The following is a 25,507-nucleotide window of genomic DNA, read 5'->3' as shown; positions in this document are numbered from 1 at the left end:
GGGTGTCAAACTGCCAGCCCGCGGGCCCGACCCACCATCCGGAAGCTGCGCCCACCCCATTGCCGGCAATGGCAAAACTGTCCCGATACGTTGCGCGACATCATGTGATGTCACAAGTTTGACGTGTCTGGTATAGAAGGATCCCTGATCCTGGATTCAGTCTACAAGATTTGTCACATTCCAAATATGAATTAGGTCCTAGATGACAAAAATTTCCATTTCATTCTGGTCATTAAAAATAGCAGATGTTAGGAACCATAATATCAGAGAGAGAACAGAATCACCTAGTGGTAAAAAAGGAACCTATTAACAAAGGAATAAAAGATTACTTTTAATAGAGGTTTGTAGTGACAGGAACAAATTATACAGAATACCTGAAAGCAGCCTAATTACTGAAGCTATAGCTTTCCATCAACTTTTGAGTGCTGATGACAGCATTATTCATCAAGCTAGTAGCACCTGACTTGACAGATGGTGTTAGCATTATCCCACAGTATCTATCTCTTTGGTTATCAGCAGTAATTGTTGGGTGTAAATAGGGAGGTTACAAAACCTTCCTCCATCCAGAGCAAATACTATATTCTGCACACTTAGGCTTAAGGTGTCATATGTCTCAGCTTAATGAACTTCTTGTCAAGTTCCTTCTGATCATATAGTTAGGTTGAATTAATGTTTATTCCCCAATGATCATGAAATAATTACAGAGTCTCTTGATTTTTAAGCTACCCCATTTTTAGCTTATGAAAAGATGCATGTTTGCAAGAAAAGCAGATCTGACCTTAAATGTACTATCTAATTTCATTATAATAAAATAATTTTTAAAAAAATGTTTACAGGAAAAGTACACAATTAGAGAAACTGGTATGGCCATTCTAATGTGAATTTCAGCAACTACATAGCATGAACGATCTGAATTACAGAATTGCAGAATAACAGAGTTGCAAGGGACCTTGGAGGTCTTCTAGTCCAAACCCTTGCTCAAGTAGGAGACCCTATAAAATTCCAGACAAATGGCTGCCCAATCTCTTCTTAAAAACCTCAAGGAATATCTGAGCAAGGAACTTTACTTTGCACAGATCTTTTCCATCATTTAACTATATAAAATCTGTTCAGTGTACAGAAATTATTTTACTGTAATATAGTTATAAAAATAGCTGATATAAAATTGAGTAATCTTATGGATTCCCTGGACTGCTTCAATTATTACAGATTTCTTACAGCGAAGTACTCAGTATTGAAATAATAAAAGCTATGATAATATTAAAGAATAGATCAAGAACCACTAGCATGTGTTCTAAATAAGGTATTTTAGGAAAGGTAAATGACAGAATTTTTCCCTATACCCTCCTCTCTCTAACAACTAGTTGTGTTCTTCAAAACTTACTTTAGAGGGTCAAAGGAAAATTTCTGAACAGTTTGAAATAGGGCAACTGCTAAAGGAAAAAGAAATCATTCAGATTTCTGCTGATCTTCACCCAGTTTCCAGCAATTTGTTTCTTAACAATTGTTTCTCACAGACCTGTGGTTTGTTTGTAAATGTGTAACAATTGGCTCTGGCAGTTCCATTGCTGCCATTATGCTGCTAGATCAGCATACTAGTCATAGCAGGTCTGCTCTGCCCTGAATCAGCTCACAAAATACCAGAAAATTTTAACAATAGGTTCTTAAACCAATATAAGCCAGCTCAAGCATGCCTCTCACATGGACTTCGTCACATAGTTCAACCGGATTCCTATTCCACTCATAAAATTTTCCAGTAGGCGAGAACAATCTCCTTCCGTGAACTTAACTGATTTCATTAATCTTAGAATCCACTTCATTGTTTATAGAAAAGGAGGAGCTGAACAATGTATAGCTGCTGACCTATCCTGACTATGAACCTGAAAAAAAGCTGATTCCCTGAAGATGGCTTGATCAGAATGAAGATGCACATCATCACTTTCAAATATATAGTTCCAGACAGTCAATATTTGGAGTTTTATCCCTTTCTTTCTGAAGAAAATGCAAGGTGACCTTAAGAGGGTCTGAAGTATCACAGACTCTCAGCTGCACAGAGCTGTTTAAAGCCCCAGTCCAAAAGAAAATAGATTTGTATAGGAGAACAATTCAAGAGATTCTTCCTTTGGAAGTTCCAGGTGTGGAAAGAAGATTTTGGTTCAAAGACCTAATTGCCCTCTAGTAGCTTTCAATCTATCAACCACACATGAAATTCCATCAACTACAGTGTTTTTCATGACAAACTAATGTTGAAATGTGCAATTATTACAAATTTCACTCCTACCTGGATGGTTGCTTCCAAAGTATATGGAAGATCTCTATTCTGGCCGATTGCTCTAAACCAGGGGTAGGCAACCTTGGCTCTTTTATGACTTGTGGACTTCAACTCCCAGAATTCCTGAGTCAGCCGACTCAGGAATTCTGGGAGTTGAAGTCCACAAGTCATAAAAGCGCCAAGGTTGCCTACCCCTGCTCTACACTGTTAATTGTAATAGTGTTATCTTTTTCTTATGCTATTTAATGGAATGCTTCTGAGTGCAATCATTCAGGGATTGAATCGAGGCTCGATCTGTCTGCCAATGCCACTTCCACTCTGTTGAATCTGATTACCTGTGTCATTCCATTACAGCCCACTTCTCAGTTGCATCACCATCTGAGGTAAACAGTCAGTAGTCAGAGAGATAATTTTTTATTGGCTATGGTATTTTGCATTTTTAAACAACATTTCCTCTGATATTTGACATTTTAATGCGATGGTCTTCTTTATGTCATCTCTTGGCCTATGGGCCCTGAAGTTTGGTGCATCCTAGAAAATAACTTCATAAATAGGAAAGAAGCACAGTGGGGATGCAGAGGTTAGTGGAAGTAATGTCTTCTGCAAATGGTCTAAAAAAGTTGAGGAACACCAAATCTCATGTTGTAGCTTTCCAAAACATAAAGATGTGCAGACCAGAGTGATTAAAATAGGAAGATAGTCGTGTGATTATAATCTTTTGGAGTATCCTATTGCATCACTAGCATTTCCTCTTTTGTGAAAAAATAAATAAACTGGAGTTTTAACTAGCATTTTTGAGTAACTTTCTAATTTTATTTGCTGTCCTGGTATATTACTATGTTGTTAGGAAACAATTTTACTAGCGGTTAAATCCACGGTTCTTTGATCATGAAAGGAGCCCTTTATATCAACCTTCAGTCTCTAAGATCACTCTCTCGGTGGCAGTAATACTAAAAATACTAAAAAAGACCTGATTTCAGATGAGCTCTAAAGATTTGTGATCATTAAACTGTCAATGTGTATAATATGATCCATGCCTGACAGCCTTTTCTTCTCTTTTCAGGATTGGGAGACAAGTAAACTCCGATTTATGCAGCAAGGCCTCATTTTAAAATTAGACAAAGTAACTATAACTGTGTAGGACAAATGGAATTGCAGCTGTATTTGTAAGGGAGAGAGGGTAGGAGAAAGAGAAAATGAATTTCTGCAAGGAATAGCATTCAACCTGTGTCTTCATTATTTTCGTAATATCAAAAAAGTGAAACAAGCTCTAACTTGGAACATCAAGAACAGAAAAGTTCTATTGGTTTTCAGATGTCATCACTATCTAGCCCTGTTTCTGTACCTAACACAGAAGGACTCCCTTGGACTTTTATGAGACAATCTTGGACTAGAATGCTTTATTTGACTTTGAGGTTGGGAAGGGTTCAGATTGTATGTAGTGTCTCACAGAGAACTGCAGGTACAGCAATATTTTTTTTTTCCTTACTGTAATTTAGTATTGTTAACCAAACTAGCATTTTCTAAAATACATACTTGGGGATCATGTACTGAATTGTATTTCCAAATGTTGTTTCCCCCCGCCCTAAGATTTCTATAATTGCCTTTCAGGTGCTGGAATCCTGCATCTTTATGGATCTACTTTTCTTCTATGCATAGTTATTGTCTGAGAATATTGTGCTCAAAAGTTTGTTTCTGTGCGTCATTTGAATAATAATTATTCCCTTTTATTAAATATAAAAATTACTAGAATATTCTATTGCATAATACAAGTCAGAAAATATGTTGATATTCCTTTTTTCCCCTCTTGAATCTGTAGCCTAAAACTATTAGGAAAGATAGTTTATTAAGGTGCTTTTAGTATTTGTAACAGCTGGCCTTCAAGTATGTTGGCTGCATGGAACATCTATCATTTAATAAAATAAAGCAAAATAATGATAGTCACTTAGAGATACAGATCTTCTTTGCTGAATCATGAAATATGTGGTTAAAGGTGGGTGCCTTGAATGTAATTTTAAAACATGGTTCCTAGTAATAATTTCAGTGATGGTTCCATTTATCATCTAAAGGTGATTGGGATTAGCCTGTTTTATTTTCCTTTTCTGTCCACTGAATGTAAACCCAATTAAAGAAATTGCCACAAATGGGGCCACTTCTCCACTGTTCCCCAGCTCCATTTTCACCCCCAATATATCTTCAGGGGAGAGTCAGTAAAATGAACACCATAAAATGGAGACTGAACATTAGGCTGTTTTACCTTTCTCTGAACTCATTATAAATTACTGTGTCTCCCTTCAAATGCAGCGACCCGAACTAGACCGATAAAGCAGAATTATTATTTTCCGTAACCAGGAAACTATAGCTCGATTAATAGCTCTCCACTGCATTAGCCCTTTCTGCTACTGATCATATAACAGATGTTTAAATAATTCCTCTTAGGAAAATTTAGGATTCAATTAGGCTGAATGTGCACAACTAGTCTTCAGAACAATGACCTTCTGCCTCAGAACTGTAGTCAGACAATATCTTTAGAGGCAGTCAGTCAGTGCAGAGGCCACAGACAGGAAGAAGAGGAAGAAATAAATCGTGCCAAGTTTCCGACAAAATCAAGTACCAGGCATTTAAATTTCATTCTAATTTACCTAGCATTTCTTCTTCTCATTCATGACGAACATTTGAACCCTATTCTCCAAAGGCACAGAATTTATTTATGTATTTGCTTTCTATTCCACCAATCAACTTAATTTGAGCACACCGTTGATTAACGATCAATAAAATGTTGACTAGGACTGTGCAGAGCATTTGAAAAGTATGAATTTGCCAAGTGCGAGGAAGGCCCAAGAAGCAACCGTGCCAAGCCTTCCAGAAGATGCAGGTGCTTCCCATTTTGAAGTGAAATGCTTTGCTTGCACTTTGCAAAGAACTTCCTTTGAATGTTTTGCACAGCCTTACCTAAATACAAATAAACAAATAAATAAAATCCAGATGTATACATTAACACCATTCATTCATTAATGTTCTGTACCAGCCTACTACCGGCCCTGCAGATAAGGCAGGGACAACCCCTTTACAAGAAGGCAAGAGGCTGGAACTAAGCCTGCCAAATTTATGGACACAAAAGCAAACAGCAAAAACAAGACACGAACCATGAAACAGGAGCTATTCAAACGGTTGCCTTCAGCAAACCAGCCCTCCCACGCATTCCCCTTTGAAACAGTTCAGGGCGTGGCTTCTCTCTGCCTCCTTCCGAGGTGCCCCATTGCCTTCTTCTGTTTACTCCTGATTGACTGCCTCCTGCATCGGGCGTCCTTGAAGAGGGCCAGCTGTGGGTCATCTTCATCCACGCTGTCAGGCTCACACAGCTGGGTCTGCGTCGTAACCAGGTGGGAGGGGCCTGGCTGAGGGCTCTCATCAGCAAGCTCTCCAACACCCTCAGCAACCTCTCCAACACCCCACTCCTCCTCCTCTGAATCGTCCGACCCAACTGCCGAACCCACAGGCTGACCCTGAATCACAACAATTAATAAAAGCCTAGTGAAAGAGATGTGCCCTAGTTATTCTTCCAAATAAAGAGAGAAGCAGCCAAACACAAAAGAGTATATTCCATGGCCTGTAAGCAAGGCTGATGATCCTCCTCTACATCTCTGAAAGATAGCCTTTAACAAATGGGACATCTTCAGAAAGGCATATCCGGCAACCTGGTATGCCCAAGCAGGTTTATAAAGATACAGGTTGGCTTTTGATAGTCTTAAGCCATTTAAAGGTCAGTAATATTATTTTAAATTGTGCCTATTAGGCAAATGGCTGTGCAGATCCTTCAATATAGCATTATATAATCCTTGTAGTCAGAACCAGTTAAATTAGCTACTACATGTCACTCCACATACAATTTCCAGATTTGTTTCAAATATAGTTCCATTTAGAGTACATTGCAGAGGTCCACACAAAATGTAATTGAGGCATGGAGAATTATCATTAAATCTGAGCAGAAATGGTTGCAACTGGCATACTACCTTTAATTGTACAAAAGTGGTCCTTGCTATGAAAATCCAAAGACAGCTGAGAATTGATGAGCATTTCCAGATGATGAACTTTTCATTGTAACTCCATCCAAAACAGGCTAAATCTCCAGTTTCCTGTTAACACTTTTCCTGAATTCAGTTTCAGCTTCTTCTCTTTCATCCCACCCATTAATGGAGGAGGAGGCATATGAAACAGTTTCATATTTCTCCCTACATTTTCCAGGACATATAAATATACTGTCGATCCATGCTCTTGAGGGATGTTTGATAACTAACCGTGTAAGATATAGTACATTTATTTAGAAGATAATGCCATGGTTTAAAAAGGATAACTCTGCTAAACGTGTAAGGATCTTTAATCACGGAGCAGAGGCATATGTTGACTTAGTAATGTCCCACGATGCTTAATTGAGCCTACACCCCGGCAACATGCATAGGATTGCATATTTCAATGTAGATACAGAAATGACTTCAATTCTTCCCCTACTTATTGGAAAAACCATTTGGTGCTTACAGAGCAGAAGCTGCAATTCTAAGCATAGGTTTATATTTGTGTTTCAGTCAGCTTAATTGCCAGTGGAAAAGTTTTCCTAGTAAATAATCTCTCATGCATGCTGAAGAATACTAACCAGCATCTATGATATCTAACCAATGGCTGTTTAAACTTGTCAATATAGTAAACACTATTTATCGTTTCCAGCCAGAGCAAATTGCTGCTTTGTTTGCAGAGAAACCCTGGGTGAAAAGACACAGAGTGCTGAGATGAGCAAGGATTATAAAGGTCACACTCACCTTTCCCTTTTGAGATTCTTATCGGCAAGGGTAGCAAAAGGAAAGCAAAAAATGAATGCATGTGATTATAATTTCAAACTAATATATTGAAATCATTAATAAAGATCTGAATTACTCTAGCTTATAAGTAAGTATATATATTGTATTGACCAAAGCAGGGAGTTCTTGAGGCATTTGGTGATTCGAATGCCATTAAATATGAAAGAGCTCCTATTTTTGTTTGTTTCTATTTCAAAATACACCTTTACTAAATCATAAATGGAAATTATATTTCTAGCAGAACTATATATTTTTTTCTTGAAAAGCAAAACATCTCCCTTTGGTCCTGTGTAAAGAATTTAAAAAGAATTGCTGAACCATGCAGGTTTTGTTCCCCAAGCTTCCATTGTTCTTGTTGTTATTATGCTCATGTAATATTGCTAATATCATCATTATAATTATATTAACCTTTATATTATTACTGAATGCTCTTAATTTTTCACGTTTTGTGGAAATATTAATTTTACAAATGATATTTGAAATCATTTATATATTGGGAAGAATCTCAAATTCTAAAATTACAAAAATATGAATATACTTCTGATATCTCAGCCAAATACTCTTCTGCAACTGGATCTGCCAAAATGTGCCTTGTGGAGTATATTATATTTATTACTCGTCATAATTTTATAGCATTTAATATTTTCTTTCCTGGGATAATTACCTGATTACTTTATGTTCTTCCCAAATTTCCATCTTAGACTGTGTCATAATTACTTTTATGTCTTAAAAATACTTAATTTTACTTTTTAAAATCAGCATTATGATTCTACCTCCTGTGCTCAAATGAAGAATTCAAAAATAGTTCAAATTCATTCTCAGTTAAATTTAATAAACACTATGATACATCTAATGGAGCTACTCCTTGAACAAAAGCAATTTCACAAATATTGGTGGTGTGACTGTGAGTAATCCTGGGCATGTAGCCACTCCTCAATTAGTGAGTATTCTCAAATATGGCTGTAATAAACAGTAATAAAAATTCATTTTCTCACCAATGTGTGTATTTCCAGTCAACTTACATGCCCTCACAACAAAGGCCTTCGGCGTGAAACTGATCAAGGTGCGATCAGTTTCACACAGCCACTAAAAGGGAATAATAATAATAATAATAATAATAATAATAATAATAATAATAATAATAATAATAATAATAACAACAATAATAAAGTTGGAAGGGACCTTGGAGGTCATCTAGTCCAACCCCCTGCTCAGGCAGGAAACCTTATACCATTTCAGGCAAATGGCTGTCCAGTCTCTTCTTAAAAACCTCCAGTGTTGGAGCATTCACCACCTCTGGAGGCAGGTTGTTCCACTGGTTAATTGTTCTAACTGTCAGGAAGTTTCTCCTTAGTTCTAGGTTGCTTCTCTCCTTGACTAGTTTCCATCAGTTGCTTCTTGTCCTGCTTTCAGGCGCTTTGGAGAATAGCTTGGCTCCCTCTTCTTTGTGGTAGCCCCTGAGATATTGGAACACTGCTATCATGTCACCCCTCACCCTTCTCTTCATTAAACTACACATACCCAATTCCAGCAACCGTTCCCTATATGTTTTAGCCTCCAGCCCCCTAATCATCTTGGTTGCTCTTCTCTGTACCCTTTCTAGAGTCTCGACATCTCTTTTACATCGTGGTGACCAAAACTGGATGCAGTATTCCAGGTGTGGCCTTACCAAAGCATTGTAAAGTGGTATTAGTACTTCACTTGATCTTGATTCTATCCCTCTGTTAATGCACCCTAGCACTGTGTTGGCTTTTTTGTCAAACTGCCGGCCGTGGGCCAGTTGCATCATACGGAGACTGTGTCCACCCCAGCTCTGGCAATGCAAAAAATGTCACGATAGGTCAAGTGATGTGGCAAGTTTGACACCTATGGGATACAGCATCTAATTAATGAAGATCACAGCCAAGCTTGTTACCTTGTGGTTAGCACTTTTTTTAGGAAAGTGTTGCACTGCAGAGAAAAGCAGCTCAGAAAGAGATAATATGAGGAGGAACAAAAAAAAAAGGTCAGGAACAGAATTGGAGAATTTTATCTAAGGGAGATGGTGGTAATCGGTGATTTTTACAGTCTCTCTCACACACTTAAGTATTTACTTTGCAACCATTTTGCTTAATGACAAAAATGCCAGAACAAACTGCAATTGCTAAACAAGGAAAGGGTGTAGTTATCATTTTCAGTCAGCAGTTGGAATTGCAGAAGTGAAGCATTTTTACGAAAATCCTGGTTATGACTTTTTCAAAATGGGAACTCAGTTCTACGGTATTTTCAGTTTATTCAACAGTCTGCTTGCTTCCTCTTCCTTCCCTCCTCTTTTCTACCTCTTTCCTGCCAAACAATTGACAATTCTAGCTTTTGAAAGACTCTCTGCCCAAAGTCTTGTTGCATATCTTCTGTGGGAAGAACTTGTCAAAAACAAAGTCCCAAAGATGTTTCACAAAAATACTCGTTTTACTAGGTTTGTGTGTGTGTGTGTGTGTGTGTGTGTGTGTGTATGTGTGTATCAGAGTTCGTGGAGCTACCCTAGGCGGTTTACAACAATAAAAAGGAAGAAATGAAAAGAGTATAAATAAAATAGAAGTAAAATAATAGAATGATAAACAATGAAAAAGAAAACAATGAGAATACATCAATATGGTAACAAAACGGTGGAGAGCAGAGAGCAAGGTGGGGAGAAAGAGTCTACCATCAATCCAGCAGCCATCTCCAGCATGGAACTTCCCCATTTGATCCCTGAGCCAATTGGCACAACCAGGGCTTTTTTCCTCATAGAATGCTCAGAACGGAGTTCCGGCACCTTTTTTGGATGGAACCTTGTAGGGTAGGCAAGGCGGGTTGTATGACATGTGTGAGTTCCGGCACCTTTTTCTTTTACAAAAAAAGCACTGGGCACAACCAAGTCTTCAGGCTCCTGCAGAAGGGTAGGTATAGAACTGGCCCTAGATGGTAAAATGTTCCAAAAGGGTTACAACACAATTTCCATTGGCAATGCCAAACCTGAACAGAAAATTATGGGGAGGCTGAGCTCCACCACATGTTTATTGGACCCGTGCCCTTCCTGGCTGGTTTATGCAGCCCGGGAGAGGACGCGCAGCTGGTTCCAGGCAGTTATATCGGCTTCTTTGAGTGAGGGCTGCTTCCCTGCCGTCTTGAAAGAGGCGGTGGTGAGGCCTCTCCTCAAGAAGCCTGCCTTGGACCCAACTGTATTGAACAACTTTCGTCCGGTCTCCAACCTTCGCTTTCTCGCGAAGGTTGTTGAGAGTGTGGTGGCGCATCAGCTCCCTCTGGTCCTGGATGAAGCGGATTATCTAGACCCGTACCAATCGGGTTTCAGGCCCGGGTACAGCACGGAGAAGGCATTGGTCGCGCTGGTGAATGATCTCTGGAGGGCTCGGGACAGGGGACATTCCTCTGTTCTAGTCCTATTAGACCTCTCAGCGGCTTTCGATACCATCGACCATGGTATCTTGCTGCGGCGTCTCAGGGGATTGGGAGTGGGAGGCACGGTTTTACAGTGGTTCTCCTCCTATCTCCAGGGACGCTCGCAGTCGGTGTTGACAGGAGGGCAGAGGTCGACCACGAGGTCTCTCGTTTGTGGAGTTCCTCAGGGGTCGGTCCTCTCACCTCTCCTGTTCAACATCTATATGAAACCGCTGGGTGAGATCATTCGTGGCTTTGGAGTTGGGTATCATCAGTATGCTGATGATACCCAGCTTTTTCTTTCGACCCCAAACCACCCCAGTGATGCCCTCGACGTGATGTCCTGTTGCCTGGAGGCGGTCCGGATCTGGATGGGGAGGAACAGACTTCAACTCAACCCCGACAAGACTGAGTGGCTTTGCATACCTTCATCCCGGGTTTATTCGGATATTCCATCTGGGGGGTGAATTATTACCCCCTGTAGATAGGGCTCGCAACTTGGGAGTCCTCCTAGATTCACGGCTTACTTTGGAAGACCACATAGTGGCTGTGACTAGGGGGGCTTTCGCCCAGGTCCGCCGGGTGCGCCAGTTGCGGCCCTATCTAAGCCGGGATGATTTATGCACGGTCACTCATGCGCTCGTGACCTCTCGTCTGGACTACTGCAATGCTCTCTACATGGGGCTGCCCTTGAAGACCACCCGGAGGCTCCAACTGGTACAGAATGCAGCCGCGAGAGTTGTGTTGGGAGTCTCCCGATACTCCCATGTTACACCTCTGCTCCGTGAGCTGCATTGGTTGCCAGTTGTCTTCCGGGTGAGATTCAAGGTACTAGTAATGGTATTTAAAGCCCTACATGGCAGGGGTCCGGAGTACCTCAGGGAACACCTGCTGCCGGCATCAATCTCCCTGCGCCCTGTGCGTTCCCACAGAGAGGGTCTCCTCAGGGTGCCACCGATCAGAGAATGTCGATTGGTGGCCCCCAGGGGGAGATCCTTCTCTGTGGGCGCTCCGGAACTATGGAATCAGTTACCGGTAGAGCTCCGGATGGCGCCCGATCTTCGCTCCTTTCGTCGCGATCTGAAGACGTTTTTTTTTGTACAAGCCGGCCTAGCCTGATGGGGGATTGGTGGGGTTTTTTATTCTTGTATTCTTAATATTGTATCTTTGGGGTTTTATAATTGTAACATATCAATTGTTTTAAAATCGGGCAATTATTTAATTTCCTTTTAATATCTGTAACTTTGTATTTTATTCTTGCCCTGTGAACCGCCCTGAGTCCTCAGGGAGAAGGGCGGTATAGAAATATTATTAAATTTAAAAAATTTAAAATTTTTTAAAATAGTCCTGACATAGTGACTTGATTTGTTAGGAAGCGTTGAGCAGAGTTTCATTAGTTGCAGCTTCACATGAAGTTTTGTGCAGCATAGAGTCCAGTTCCCCAGGCCAGGCTGCGGTTAGCTTCCTTTTTTTATGTATATCTGCAAGCCTTGTCCTGCTTCAGCAAAAGTCACCCACGTGGCATATTTTGCTGTTATAATGTAGTTCAGCTTTATCCTCTCTCTCCTTTTCTAATAGCTTCACCATGACAGCCCAAAGGACACATTCGCAATCATTTGGCGGTGGGTTCTGCTTTTTTACACGTCACTAGAAATGAATACAAGATGTATTTTTTTTTATAGGAACTGTCATGTCCCTAAAGAAATGTATTCTTCCCTTTGCACGTTGTTGTTGAATTTGTAAACCTTCTTTGTGACCTGCCATTCTGTTGGGAGGAGGGAGCTTTTGGAATTGCTTTGCACTGTTTTGCTATGATGCCCTTCCCCACCCCCCACCCCCCATGGAATGTCTCACGCTTATCTAAGAGACGGTTTGCACTTGGAGCCAGAAGGAAACGAAAGCGAGAGAGACCTTGAATGAACATGCCAAAGAACTCAGTTACCAAAACACTTGGACACCGGGACACTGGGAGGAGGAGTATTGAATGCTGCTTTTATTATATTGCTTTCACAGGTTTTTCCCCAGACCTCGCCTTGATTCCCTGCTGTCGCTAGCCCCTAATAAAAGTTCCTTTTGAGACAATGCCTGTTTCAAGAGTTCTGCTTTCTTGAGTGGCTTAGCTGAGGTAGGTCCTTACAGGAACTTTTTTTTTTTTTTTGGATGTTCAGCAAATTCAGCAAAGGCTCCTTCTGATAGTTAAAGTTCCCCTCGGAAGAAGGCCTTTTCATTCCTTGCTGGGGCTTGCTTACAACTTTAGTTGTCCTCATTTTTTAATAGAGAAGTACCTGCTTCAAATACAAATCAGTAACTAAACTTCCTACCATTGCAGAACTAGAAACTGATAGTAGGCTAGTTCAGGGGTCCCCAACCCCCACTCCATGGGCCAGCACTGGGCCACAGCAGGCCAGAAACTGGGCCATGCAAGCAAGCAAAGCAGAATGCAGGTAGCACACAAAACCATGCACTCTCCAGTCTGCAGAAAAACCTCTCTCCATGGAGCTGGTCCCTTTTGCACAAAAGATTAGGGAACACTGGACTAGTTCTTTCTGATATGGGAAAAATGAATCTGACAAACTTTCAGAATGTGTAGGGAAGAAGCTCAAAAACAGACTGAAGACCCGAGGCCAGTGGTGGTGAACCTATGGCATGCGTGCCAGAAGCGGCACTCAGAGCCCTCTTTGTGGGCATGCATGCCATGCCCTGGAGATGGCAGCCATCCCTCTTCAACCAGCCATCTGAGGTCCCACGTGGCCAGATGCATCCCAGCACAGCTGGTCCCTCCCCTCCCCTCCTGGCCTCGCATGATTTATTTTTATTTTATTTTTATTACATTTATATCCTGCCCTTCTCCGAAGACTCAGGGCGGCTTACAAGCTTAGCAGTAGCCTTCATTCTATGTATATGCCTGCTTGTTAGGGCTTTCACACACACCCCAAGCGGCATTATTACAAAGTCAGCTTATTGCCCCCAATAATCTGGGTCCTCATTTTACCTACCTCAGAAGGATGGAAGGCTGAGTCAACCTTGAGCCTGGTGGGATGTGAACCTGCACTAATTGCAGGCAGCTGGTGTTACTTAAGGAGGCATTAGCCCACTGCTCCACCAAGGCTCTGATCTCCTTTTCCCAGGCAGGACCCACTGCATTGCCTCCTCAGCTGTCGGCCAGCTGTCCAGCTCAGAGGCGGCTTGTCTGAACTGCTGGCGGTGGGCTATGGAGCCCCACAGTGTGCCGCTATTGATGGACACTGTCGGCCCCCATACGCTCGGTGGCCTCTGTGTGGGGGGGGGCCGATGGTGTCAGGCAGCAACTACCCCTGCCTCGCCTCACTTCATCCTGCAGGACCAGCCTCCTGTCCACCACCCCACTGCCAGAGACCCCCTGGATCTCCCCCAACCCTGCCCAACCCCCATAGGCTTCTCTCCCCACAAGCAACATTGAGGTAACCACGCCCACCTTGGCCACACCTTCTGCCATGTCCACCACAGCCACGCCCACCCAGTGGGTCATACCCACAGGGCACCCAGCAATAAATAACTGGGTTTTGGGTTACAGTTTAGGCACTTGGTCTCTAAAAGGTTCACCATCACTGCCCTAGGCCCTTTTCCAGCTCCTAACTATGTTTCCAATCCAATGGAAATATATCTCATTGCTTAGCAGTGGAGATAGATTATTTAAAAACCCTCTCCAGGAGAAAACATTTTCTATTCTCCATTCTAACCTGCACATTTAAAATATTTCCAAAGGGCTTCTGCTGCGATGCTTGATGCCAATCAAACAGCAATTAACTAGTCTGCAGTTATTCGTAACGAAGAATTTCAAAATTGATTCTCTTGAAAGAAATTTAAGAGATTTAAAATGAGAAATCATTGGCCTCTCTATGCTGAAATAGAAAGTATGGCGAATCTGTTACAAAAACAAAACTGAATTGGATATGAAGACATAGGACAACACAGAGCCAATGAGACTGCAATGAACTCAGAGCAGCTAGTCTGGGTTTACAGAGGTTATCCAGAGTAACGATTATTCACCCAGCCGTTGTATATTGTACATCCTAGAATGAAGACGCTTAGACAAACTATGTTACCATGTAGTTCCAGAGTTCTAATAGAGAAATATGTTTTTATTTTGTACCTCTGTAGGTTTCTGCTTTCATGTAGAAGCAACACAACCGCAGACAAAAGAGGGGAACTTTCAGTTTCCTCATTGATAATTCAGTCGAAGAATGAAAAATCTCATCAGTGCTACAACTCTAATGCCTAGGCTCTCTTTTCATCCCAGTCCACCTTCTTTAGACTCTAGGCTCCAGGAAGCATACATTTGGCAAGAACAGGCTTTTTTAAAATCACATACTGGTACTTGAATTCTAGATGTAAATGGAGATGTCAGTTTTTGTTGGCGCTCAGTTGCTTGTCCAAATGTCTAATCAAGATATGGTACCATGAGGGACTGGAGAGAAAAATACATTGAAGAAAAAGAGGTGAGAGAAAAGGTACCTGCCTTTTCTAAGATGTTTCCAGATGACTCTTTTTTTTTTCAAAAATACACCAGAACTAAAATAATTATGTATATGCAGTTATATGTTTCAACGGATCAGTGGTATACACACACACACACACACACACACACACACACATATCTTTTCAATCCAGATGACAAGCGATTTACACTACTTTTTATAATACATTTACTTAGAAGCTATATATTGAACTTGGTTATTGAATTGATCCATTCTTGAAATCAGACAATACACTGAACCATAATCTAGAGCAATCAGATTTTTTTTGGGGGGGGGACAATGCATGGCCAGTTTTGTTCTTTCAGGACTTTCCAGATCTATATAGGCTCAGTGGGTTAGGACGCTGAGCTTGTCGATCAGAAGGTCGGCAGTTTGGCGGGTCGAATCCCGAGTGCCGCGTAGCAGAGTGAGCGCCTGTTACTTGTCCCAGCTTCTGCCAACCTAGCAAGCAGCAACAGCAACAACAACAATAGTTGGAAGAGACCTTGGAGGCCATCTAGTTCAACCCCCTGCTCAGGCAGGAAACCCTATACCATTTCAGACAAATGGTTGTCCAGTCTCTCCTTAAAAACTTACAGTGTTGGAGCATTCACAGCTTCTGGAGGCAGGTTGTTCCACTGATTATTTATTCTAACTGCCAGGAAGTTTCTCCTTAGTTCTAGCTTGCTAGATCTTTTTAACTGAATTAAAATCTTCTACCAGGAATTTAACTTGGGGAATGATGACTATAGAGTATACAGGGCATTATCTTTAGGAGCTATCCAAAGCCTGGTCCAGCAAAGTTGCAGGAGGGATGCATAAATCTAGATTTAGCATGATATATGCTGCCCACTGTCCACTAACATCCATCTCTCTTAAGTTTCAGAGCTTCAGAAAAAGAAGGTGGACTATAATGCACCAGCATAAAGGCAGATACCCCAAGAAAAGGGCCCAATCTCTGGTCAGCCAACAGCAGCATTGCAAGCAGGAGATTCGCCTTGTGTGAGCAATATTTCAGGAAATTGTGTTGGTGCTTTCCACTCATTATGTCTGTGTAACAAGGCTGAATTTATTTATTTATTTATTTATTTATTTATTTTAATTCCATTTATATCCCGCCCTTCTCCGAAGACTCAGGGCGGCTTACAAGCTTAGCAGTAGCCTTCATTCTATGTATATGCCTGCTTGTTAGGGCTTTCACACACACACCTCCAAGCGGCATTATTACAAAGTCAGCTTAATTGCCCCCAACAATCTGGGTCCTCATTTTACCTACCTGGGAAGGATGGAAGGCTGAGTCAACCTTGAGCCTGGTGGGATGCGAACCTGCACTAATTGCAGGCAGCTGGTGTTACTTAAGGAGGCATTAGCCCACTGCTCCACCAAGGCAACAGTAGCAGTACCAATGAGTAACAGTACCAATGAGCAACAGTAGCAGAAGACACAGGAATCGAAAATGCCAGCAAGTGGTCATGCTGTTTTGATACTGCCTGGTTTTTCTCTTTCACTCAGGTTTCCTATAACAGGATGGGAGATGGGTATGGAAAAAAAAGATCTATTTTACTTTCTGGACTGGCTGATTGATTCTGGGATCCAGTGCTTGTTAGTCATCCATCTGCTTGATTAGACCAGGAAATGATTTCGCACACAGTTTAAGAACACAATTGGGAACAGAAAGTCTTTGGATCTAGTGAAAGTTGCCTTATACAGAGGAGCTCTTTCAAACATTAACTACATGTTTTTCAAATGAAAGTGCAATGGTAAATCTGTATATTTTCACTCTGATTTTTTGGTGTCATGCATGCCAAATGTGGGCAGGAAAGAGGATAGAAACAATGTAGATTTTATAATTAAATAACACATTCATTAGCAATTAAAATAAATTTAATTCGGTGGACTTTGGATATAATGGAAATGTTCCGATTTTACACCTACAGTATCCTGTTAAAATTTTATTGCAAATGAAGCCATTTATGTTAATTATATATGATTATGTTAATTATAAAATGATGTAAATAGATGCAAGATATAAAATCAGATTCAATAGACCTACAGATGTAACCAACATTCCCTTCTTTTGAATGGTCCATTAACTTGAGATTTTACTGGTATATATCAAGCAGTTTAAACAACAACAACAACAATAGTTGGAAGGGACCTTGGAGGTCATCTAGTCCAACCCGCTGCTCAGGCAGGAAACCCTATACCATTTCAGACAAATGGCTGTCCAGTCTATTCTTAAAAACTTCTAGCGTTGGAGCATTCACAACTTCTGGAGGCAGGTTGTTCCACCAATTAATTGTTCTAACTGTCAGGAAATTTCTCCTTAGTTCTAGGTTGCTTCTCTCTTTGATTAAACTATTTGTCTAATCAAACCATTTGTCCAGGATAGAATTAGAACTCCTGTCTTGGGCAGGGGGTTGTACTAGAAGACCTCCAAGGTCCCTTCCAGCCCTGATTTTATGTTCTATATATATTCACTATACTTTTTATTATCAAATGTCTCCTAATAACTAGCAGAAGAAATGGTAAGAACTTCTTTTGCACAAGCTCTATTCAAATGAATGGGACTTATACGAATTGCAATCTTCTGTGTAACTTGCATTCATTTTATTGCTATGTAGAAAAAACTCCAGTGGAAATGATTGTGTAATTTTTTTTCTTTGCATTCATAAAAAATATTTACTAGGATACAATCATTTGTGCCTGTACTTTCAGATCATTGTGCCTGGTGAATAGCCTTTGGAATTTGCTATTTACTACCGATGGCTGTAGTAAACAGGCTAATGCAGAAAGTAATGTAAACAACAGGAATCCATCTGAGAAAAAAATGGTTTCAAAATCAAAATTCTTTGTTCAAGCACACATAGTACATTGACATAACTTATTTTATTTTTTTGAAATATGTGTTTTATTTTGAATGCAATGATCAAAAAATCTGTGTGGTATAGTTCATCTGAGCAATTTGCTAAGAAAAAGAAAAAAAATGTTCCCAGATATATTAATTCAATAAAAAAAACAAAAGAAAGCCTTCCCTACTTCAAGCACCCTAAGTCAACAGTTTTTGTTGTACATCTTGGCAAGTTAGAAATTGCTGACATAATTTTAAAAAAACACCCCAAAATAATCAGTGGAAGATGGAAGTGGTATTATAATAAATATATGCTTTGGAAGAGAAAAAAATAGTAAGAGCTGAAAAGTAGCTAAGGGCACTTTTGTTCCCTAATGTAAAGCTGTGGTTGTGCATTTAGTCACTGGACTGTTTTGCTTTGATTATAAAACTATGATGAAAAATTTTATTGCACTCATAGAAAGCTGGAATCTCTGGTTCTTATTGTATTAGCAACTTTTGCAATGGTTTGAAAAACAACAGGGGCAACACTGATTATTTGTTGTTGTTAGTTGCGAAGTCGTGTCCGACCCATCGCGACCCTATGGACAACGTTCCTCCAGGCCTTCCTGTCCTCTACCATCTTCTGGAGTCCATTTAAGCTCACGCCTACTGCTTCAGTGACTCCATCCAGCCACCTCATTCTCTGTCGTCCCCTTCTTCTATTGCCCTCAATCTTTCCCAGCATTAGGCTCTTCTCCAGTGAGTCCTTCCTTCTCATTAGGTGGCCAAAGTATTTGAGTTTTAGCTTCAGGATCTGGCCTTCTAAAGAGCAGTCAGGGTTGATCTCCTCTAGGACTGACCGGTTTGATCGCCTTGCAGTCCAAGGAACTCGCAGGAGTCTTCTCCAGCACCATAGTTCAAAGACTTCAATTCTTTGGCGCTCAGCCTTTCTTATGGTCCATCTTTCACTGCCATACATTGCAACTGGGAAGACCATAGCCTTGACTATACGCACTTTTGTTGACAGGGTGATGTCTCTGCTTTTTAGTGTGCTGTCTAGATTTGCCATGGCTTTCCTCCCCAGGAGCAAGCGTCTTTTAATTTCTTGGCTACAGTCCCCATCTGCAGTGATCTTGGAGCCCAGGAAAATAAAATCTGTCACTACCTCCATTTCTTCCCCATCTATTTGCCAGGAATTGAGAGGGCTGGATGCCATGATCTTGGTTTTCTTAATGTTTAGTTTCAACCCAAGTTTTGCACACTCCTTCTTCACTCGCAACAAGAGGCTCTTTAGTTCCTCTTCACTTTCTGCCATTAGAGTGGTATCATCTGCAACACTGATTATAGATGTGTATTAACTGATGCTTTCTACAGAAAAGATAAGGAAATTACGTGTTAATAAATATTTTAGCATAAAACTCTTGAATATAGCCTTTTTAAAAGTATAGCAGCAATTAATGAGCAAGCTTTTGCTTTTCACCTCTGTATTAGCAGTTCGGCTTTAAGAGGACGTTGGTTCAGCTGGCTAGAATCAGCTGAAATTGTAGTTTTACATTTACAAGTATGATGCAGTACACAGAATCTATTTTTTTAATTGCCTTTTAATGATCAATTTGTAACCAATCATTTTCCTGTAGTTCCTTGTGTATTATAAATACAGCCTAATTTCTCTGTTCTGAGATCTTGTCTAACATATCCTTGTATGCTTGACCTGGCTTTGCAAATCCATTAACAGATTTTCGAGACTGCAGGACTCACTGACTGAGAAAATGAACCTCATCCTATTCCTCATGGATAACTGAGGAAGGAAACAAATGTAAGTCATCAATGAGATATAAATACATTCAGGATTTTTTCTTTCAAATTTTCTTTCAAAGTTTTATATATTGTGAAGCAGCAGAGATTAAACTTTTTTTGAAATTAGAAACTTTATATCAGGTTCAAATTGCAAATTCAAGCCAGCTGAAGTTTCCCAAAAGCACTTTAACGCAGTGGAGCTACAATTCCCTTTCCATAATGCAATACAAGCTATTGTTGACCTGCTACCCCAGTTTTGTTGCCAATTTTACAAGTATTCTGGTATGTATTCAGACCCAGGCAAATGAAAGCATGTTGTGATGTTATTAAGTTGGAGTTCTTCACACAAGCAAAATTCAGAACATTGAAAGTCTTTCTACTTCCACCTCTTCTCTTCCTCACAGGAACTTAACTTCAACAGCCTTTCTTGGATGACTCTTATGATGAAATCTAGTTCTGGTTTCTGCACAGGATCTCTCTCTCTCTCTTCAACAACACAATAAAAGAAATAGGGAACACATCTTCTGAGATAAAATTGACTTGTACAAGAAGGCAAAACAAAGAGCAGACACCAAAAGGCTGTGTGGTGTTCAACATAACTCTGATCTGGAATGACATCCATGGTATGAGCATGTAAACTGCCCAGAGTCATTGAGATGGGCAGACATAGAAACTGAATGGATGGATGGATGATGTCTTGAATTAGCAGAAGTGCAGAGGCATCAGCCAAGCCAAGAAAACAGCATGACATGTTATGATAATGAACAAACACACAGGTGCAAACATGCAGATTGCAAAGGCGGTTATTATTAATCCCTCTTCCTTCAGCAAAATGTTTGTATTACTCCTTCTTACTTTTATAGCAGAAGCAGGCAATATTTTGTACTCAGAAGGTGGGTTTAACATCGAAGGACAAGGGCTACTTAGTGGAGAACAATGTGGAAAGGGAAATGTCACATACTGGAGGGCTGAGGTTTTTCCAGAGTTTTCTCTGAGATACTTGTATTAAAAGAAACAATCCTGTGCTAAACATATATTAGAATTAGCACTTAATATCCATTATTACTACAAGGCAGCTTTGGTGGCTGTAAAAATAGAATTCCAGGGCTACACATTGTCTTCCCAATTCAAAGTGCTCATTCACTCTTTCTGTCAGAGCTTCACCAGGGCACAGAAACAACTGTTTCTACAAACCCAGACAACATTCCAAGTTGCTGTCTTCCATATATTCCATGGTCACCACCAGCTGAGCCAATAGACATTGGCCTTCAGTGCCCTCATTACCTTGGTCAATTTATGCTTTGTAGTAAATTCCTCTCTAGGAATTCAAACCAGTATTCAGCAGAGACAAGGACAATGCTTGGAAAGGCATATAGTTTTTTTTTTGATCCAAAAATCCTAATAGTGGAGAAAATTAGGCATTGCAGGATCAAGTGATCAAGCCCTTCTTTTACAACAGCCCCAAGCTTTAAATTGTGTGTCCTTCTTCTTCCCTTATATGATAATTGACTTTTGCCACTCATTTTTGGCCTTGAGCATGGATAGCACTTGCACTATATCAACTAAAACCTAATGCTAAAACCATCTCCTGGCATGTCTTATGTAGGAGTCTTTGTTCTTTTTCTTTTTGTAAAACTCCTCTATATTTTATTTCCCACTGATTGATTAGCAGTGCCTGCTACTTTAACATTCTTTTAATATACTACTTTATTCCTACCATTAGAGATAATAATCTTATCAAACTTTGGCACTCACACTTCCCCATGTTCATTAAATCTATATGCCACCTAAGGCCATCAGAGGACATTTGCCCCTTGTAGCTGGGATATATGAAATACTTCTGAGTAAAATGTGAATTTTTACTTTTGTTTAAAGTTTATTTTTCTTGACTAAATCTAAAAATCTAAATCGTTGGCAATAAATGACAAGAGAACACCATGGACTCCACAATGGGAATGAAATTTGTCATTTAGGTTGCACATTTATAACCCATTTATCTGAGATAAGTCCTGTTAATTTTATAATTAGTTAGGCTCTTCTGAATAAGCATTTAGAGCTGTGTGGTTTACTTTAATCCTCAGGTCTTTCTTCCACGTATTCATTTTTCCTGTTGCCTGGACAATAATTTTCATAAAAATAAATATTTCTCCTTGTCTTTTTTTAACTAAAACCTAATGCTAAAACCATCTCCTGGCATGTCTTATGTAGGAGTCTTTGTTCTTTTTCTTTTTATAAAACTCCTCTATATTTTATTTCCCACTGATTGATTAGCAGTGCCTGCTACTTTAACATTCTTTTAATATACTACTTTATTCCTACCATTAGAGATAATAATCTTGTCCAAACACATTAGACATCTCTGCCATTCATCTGACTAAATGGGTTTGTTTCTATACCAGTAATCAGACTTCAGTTTTAACTATGAAGTTCTGACTAATGTGATGTGCAGACGTTGAATGAAGGGGTGCTAGTCATTCAAGGAAGGATCTCAAATGTTTTTAATAGCCACTGGAAGCTGGATTTCACTAAATAAAGCCTTTCTGGTAGTAGTCATACCACTGAGGCTGACTGCCATGATTTCTCCTTCCCTTCCTTCATTGTAGTAAACTTACATACTACTTTTCCATTCAAACCCTTCCAAATGACTAACAAAAGGAATTAATCAGAATGAATATGATGCAGATTGCTTGTGAAAACATTCACATTGCACTGCTTCCTGATTTGTTTCTTCCTGTTTCTTTTTGTCCACTGGAGCTGCTTCTTAAAAATTTTAAATATATAACCATTGCCCAGGACAAAGAATTGTGTGATTCTTTGGAAATTCCCTAGAGAACATCTACCAATGAAAGTACAATTGACAATTTATCAGGGCCCCCTAAAGCAGAGTCCTTGAAGAATAAGGGCCTCTCAAGTCAGAGGAAGGGCCCCACTGGTAAACAAGACTATCAAGATCTGGGCCCCTATCGTCTTTTAAGTCTACATGTTATAGCTTCTCAGGTATGCAAACAGCTGGAGTGTCTGCCTCAGTTGCATATAATATTGATTTAGGATTGGCTGAACTTGGTTTGTTTATTTAAGAGTTGTTGATACATACAATTTTAATATATTACAGTGATTCTTGTTAATCCATAAAGTTGGCAGGGCCATTCATGTATTCAAGAGTTGTACATTCACTCATGCCTTCAACCCCATGTGGAGGAGGAGCGTGGAGAGGTTTAAGACCTGCAGCCTAGTTCTATCATTAGAAAACATTTAGCCAGATCATACTAATTTGGTTACAATTTAGGCACATGAAGAAACTGTATTCACCTCAATATTCTGAAAAAGCACTAGAGTGTTTTTGTAATGCTTGTTATTTTGTGCTTTAAATAGAATAGAGCTGGAAGGGACCTTGGAGGTCTTCTGGTCTAGCCCCCTGCTCAAGCAGGAGAACCTATAGCATCTCAGACAAGTGACTGTCCAGTCTCTTCTTAAAAACCTCCAGTGATGGAGCACCCACGATTTCTGGGGACAAGCGGTTCCACTGGTTAATTGTTAGGAAGTTTCTCCTTTGCTTCTCTCTTTGATCAGTTTCCAACCATTGTTTCTTGTCTTACCCTCTGGTGCTTTGAAGAATAGTTTGACACACACCCCTTCTTCTTTGTGGCAGCCCCTCAAATACTGGAATATTGCTATCATGTCACCCCTTCTTTTCTTTAGACTAGCCAAACCCAAGTCCTGCAGCTGTTCTTCATACGTTTTAGTCTTCAGGCCTTTGATCATTTTAGTTGCTCTTCTCTGAACTTTCTCCAAGGTCTCAACATCTTTTTTGTAGTATGGTGACCAAAATTGGTTGCAATATTATGGGTGTGGTCTTACTAGGGTTTTATAAAGTGTTACTAATACTTCGCATGATCTTGATTCTATACCTTTGTTTATACAACCCAGGATTGTATTAGCTTTTTTTTGGCTGCTACTGTACATTGATGGCTCATAGTCAAGTGATCATCCACTAGGACTCCAAGGTCCCTCTCACAGTTGCCGTTTTTGAGCCAGGTCTCACCTAATCTGTACTTAAACCTTTGATTTTTTTTTCCTGCCTAAATGTAAAACTTTGCTTTTCTCCACATTAAAACTCATTTTGTTGGATAGGGCCCATTCTTCAAGTTTGTCAAGATCTTTTTGTATCCTGAGCTTGTCTTCTGGAGTGTTGGCTATTCCTGCCAGTTTGGTGTCATCTGCAAATTTGATGAGTTCCCCTTTTATTCCCTCATCTAAGTCATTAATGAAGACATTAAAGAGTACTGGGCCTAAGACAGAGCATTGTGGTTACCCCACTGCTTGCTTCTCTCCATATGGATATAGTACCATTGAAGACTACTCACTGAGAATAGTTTGTCAGCCACTGGGCTTTTATGATCTCATTTTTCAGAGTTTCCCATGCTTCTTGCATTGTTTTCTCCTTTAGGATTTTTGTCCATGGAATCTTTCCTAGGTTCTCTCCGAGTTTGTTAAAATCAGCTCTTTTGAAGACTCTGGTTGGATTATTTTCTTTTGTTTATGTTATATTGCATTATATTGAATTTCAGCATAACTTGGTCACTTTCCACCAAGATTCTGGCATGTTCAACTCCCCCACTTCTTCTTGATTAGTAAGGATTAGGTCCAGTAATAGCTTTATTTCTAGTTCCCTCCTCCACCTTTTGGATGATAAAATTATCGGCTAGGTTGGTTAGGAATCTGCTTGATCTCCCATTCACTGCAGAGTTTGTCTCCCAGTTGATATCTGGATAGTTGAAGTCTCCCATCACTACTGTGGTATGCTTCCTACATACATTTGTTAACTGATTGGCAAAGAGTTCATTTATTTCTTGTGATTGGTTGGGTGGCCTGTAATGGCAATGTCACTTTTTTTCCTCCTTTTATATTGACCCATATATATTCTGGAGGAATTTTATCTTTGACCATGTGCATTTCTGTAGATGTGTAGTATTCTCTTACATATAGTGCAACTCCCCCTCCTCTTTTTGTAGATCTATATCTTTTGAACAATTTCTATCCATCCATCAGTACACTCCAGTCATGGGTTTCATCCCACCAGGTTTCTGTAATGCCAACTATGCCATACCTGCCCTCATGTACTATTGCTTCTAGTTCACCCTGTTTGTTCTGCAAACTTTGAGCATTTGCATATAAGCATTTAAGACCTTTATGCCTGTCCATGCGTATGTTTCCTACATCTCCTGATTGTTGTTGGAGTTTTTCTTTTTTTCTCATTACTCCAAACCTCGTTGTTTGATTTGTTTTCTTGGGATTTATTACCAGTTTTGTGTTCTAGAGATTCTAAAGATTGGTCTCCCTTGCCCCTCAATTTTAGTTTAAAGCCCTCCTGATGAGTTGGGCCAGTCTTTTTCCAAGTACCTTTTTCCCTGTTTTAGTGAGGTGCAGCCCATCCCTTGCCAAGAGTCCTTTATGTAGCAAATGCAGTCCATGATCTAGGAAACCAAATGTTTTTCCAGTTTTATATGCCATCTGGTGATGTATTACAGGGCAGGTAATCTACTAATATTTAAATTAACAATAAACATTCCCAACCATCATCATCTGGAGCTGTATCTGTGTATACGATATGCGGAAAGCCCTTTCCCACAGCAACCACATGTGTAGATGGCAACAAAGCACTTCTATCATAGGAGATAACAGAGATGCCTTGCTACTGTACTTTGGCACCAGGATAAATATTGCTTATTTAGCTCTTTACTCTCTTGTGTGTGCTCTGAACAGGTGGGAGAGGAGCAGAGTAGGTTATCTGAGCATCTCTTATGAGTCCAATGCAGGAAAGGATTTTAGTTCCTCTTCA

At 40.1% G+C, this 25,507-nt stretch overlaps 1 protein-coding gene across 1 annotated transcript in view; it reads left to right on the top strand.

Annotated features, from left to right (window-relative positions):
- KIF6 (kinesin family member 6) overlaps nt 1-3,541 on the top strand; it is a gene marked incomplete at its 5' end in the record, with an annotated part of 130,746 nt that extends 127,205 nt beyond the window's left edge. The window contains one exon of the mRNA XM_081325200.1: nt 3,336-3,541. Coding sequence (XP_081181326.1) covers nt 3,336-3,352 — 17 coding nt within the window. The 3' untranslated portion in view covers nt 3,353-3,541. The remainder of the gene's footprint in view (nt 1-3,335) is intronic.
- Nucleotides 3,542-25,507: the final 21,966 nt, after the last annotated feature.

Source organism: Vipera berus (assembly GCF_964194415.1).
Source record: "Vipera berus genome assembly, chromosome: 1".
In the NCBI taxonomy this organism is placed as follows: domain Eukaryota; kingdom Metazoa; phylum Chordata; class Lepidosauria; order Squamata; family Viperidae; genus Vipera; species Vipera berus.
This window is presented reverse-complemented; position numbering and strand designations above follow the sequence as displayed.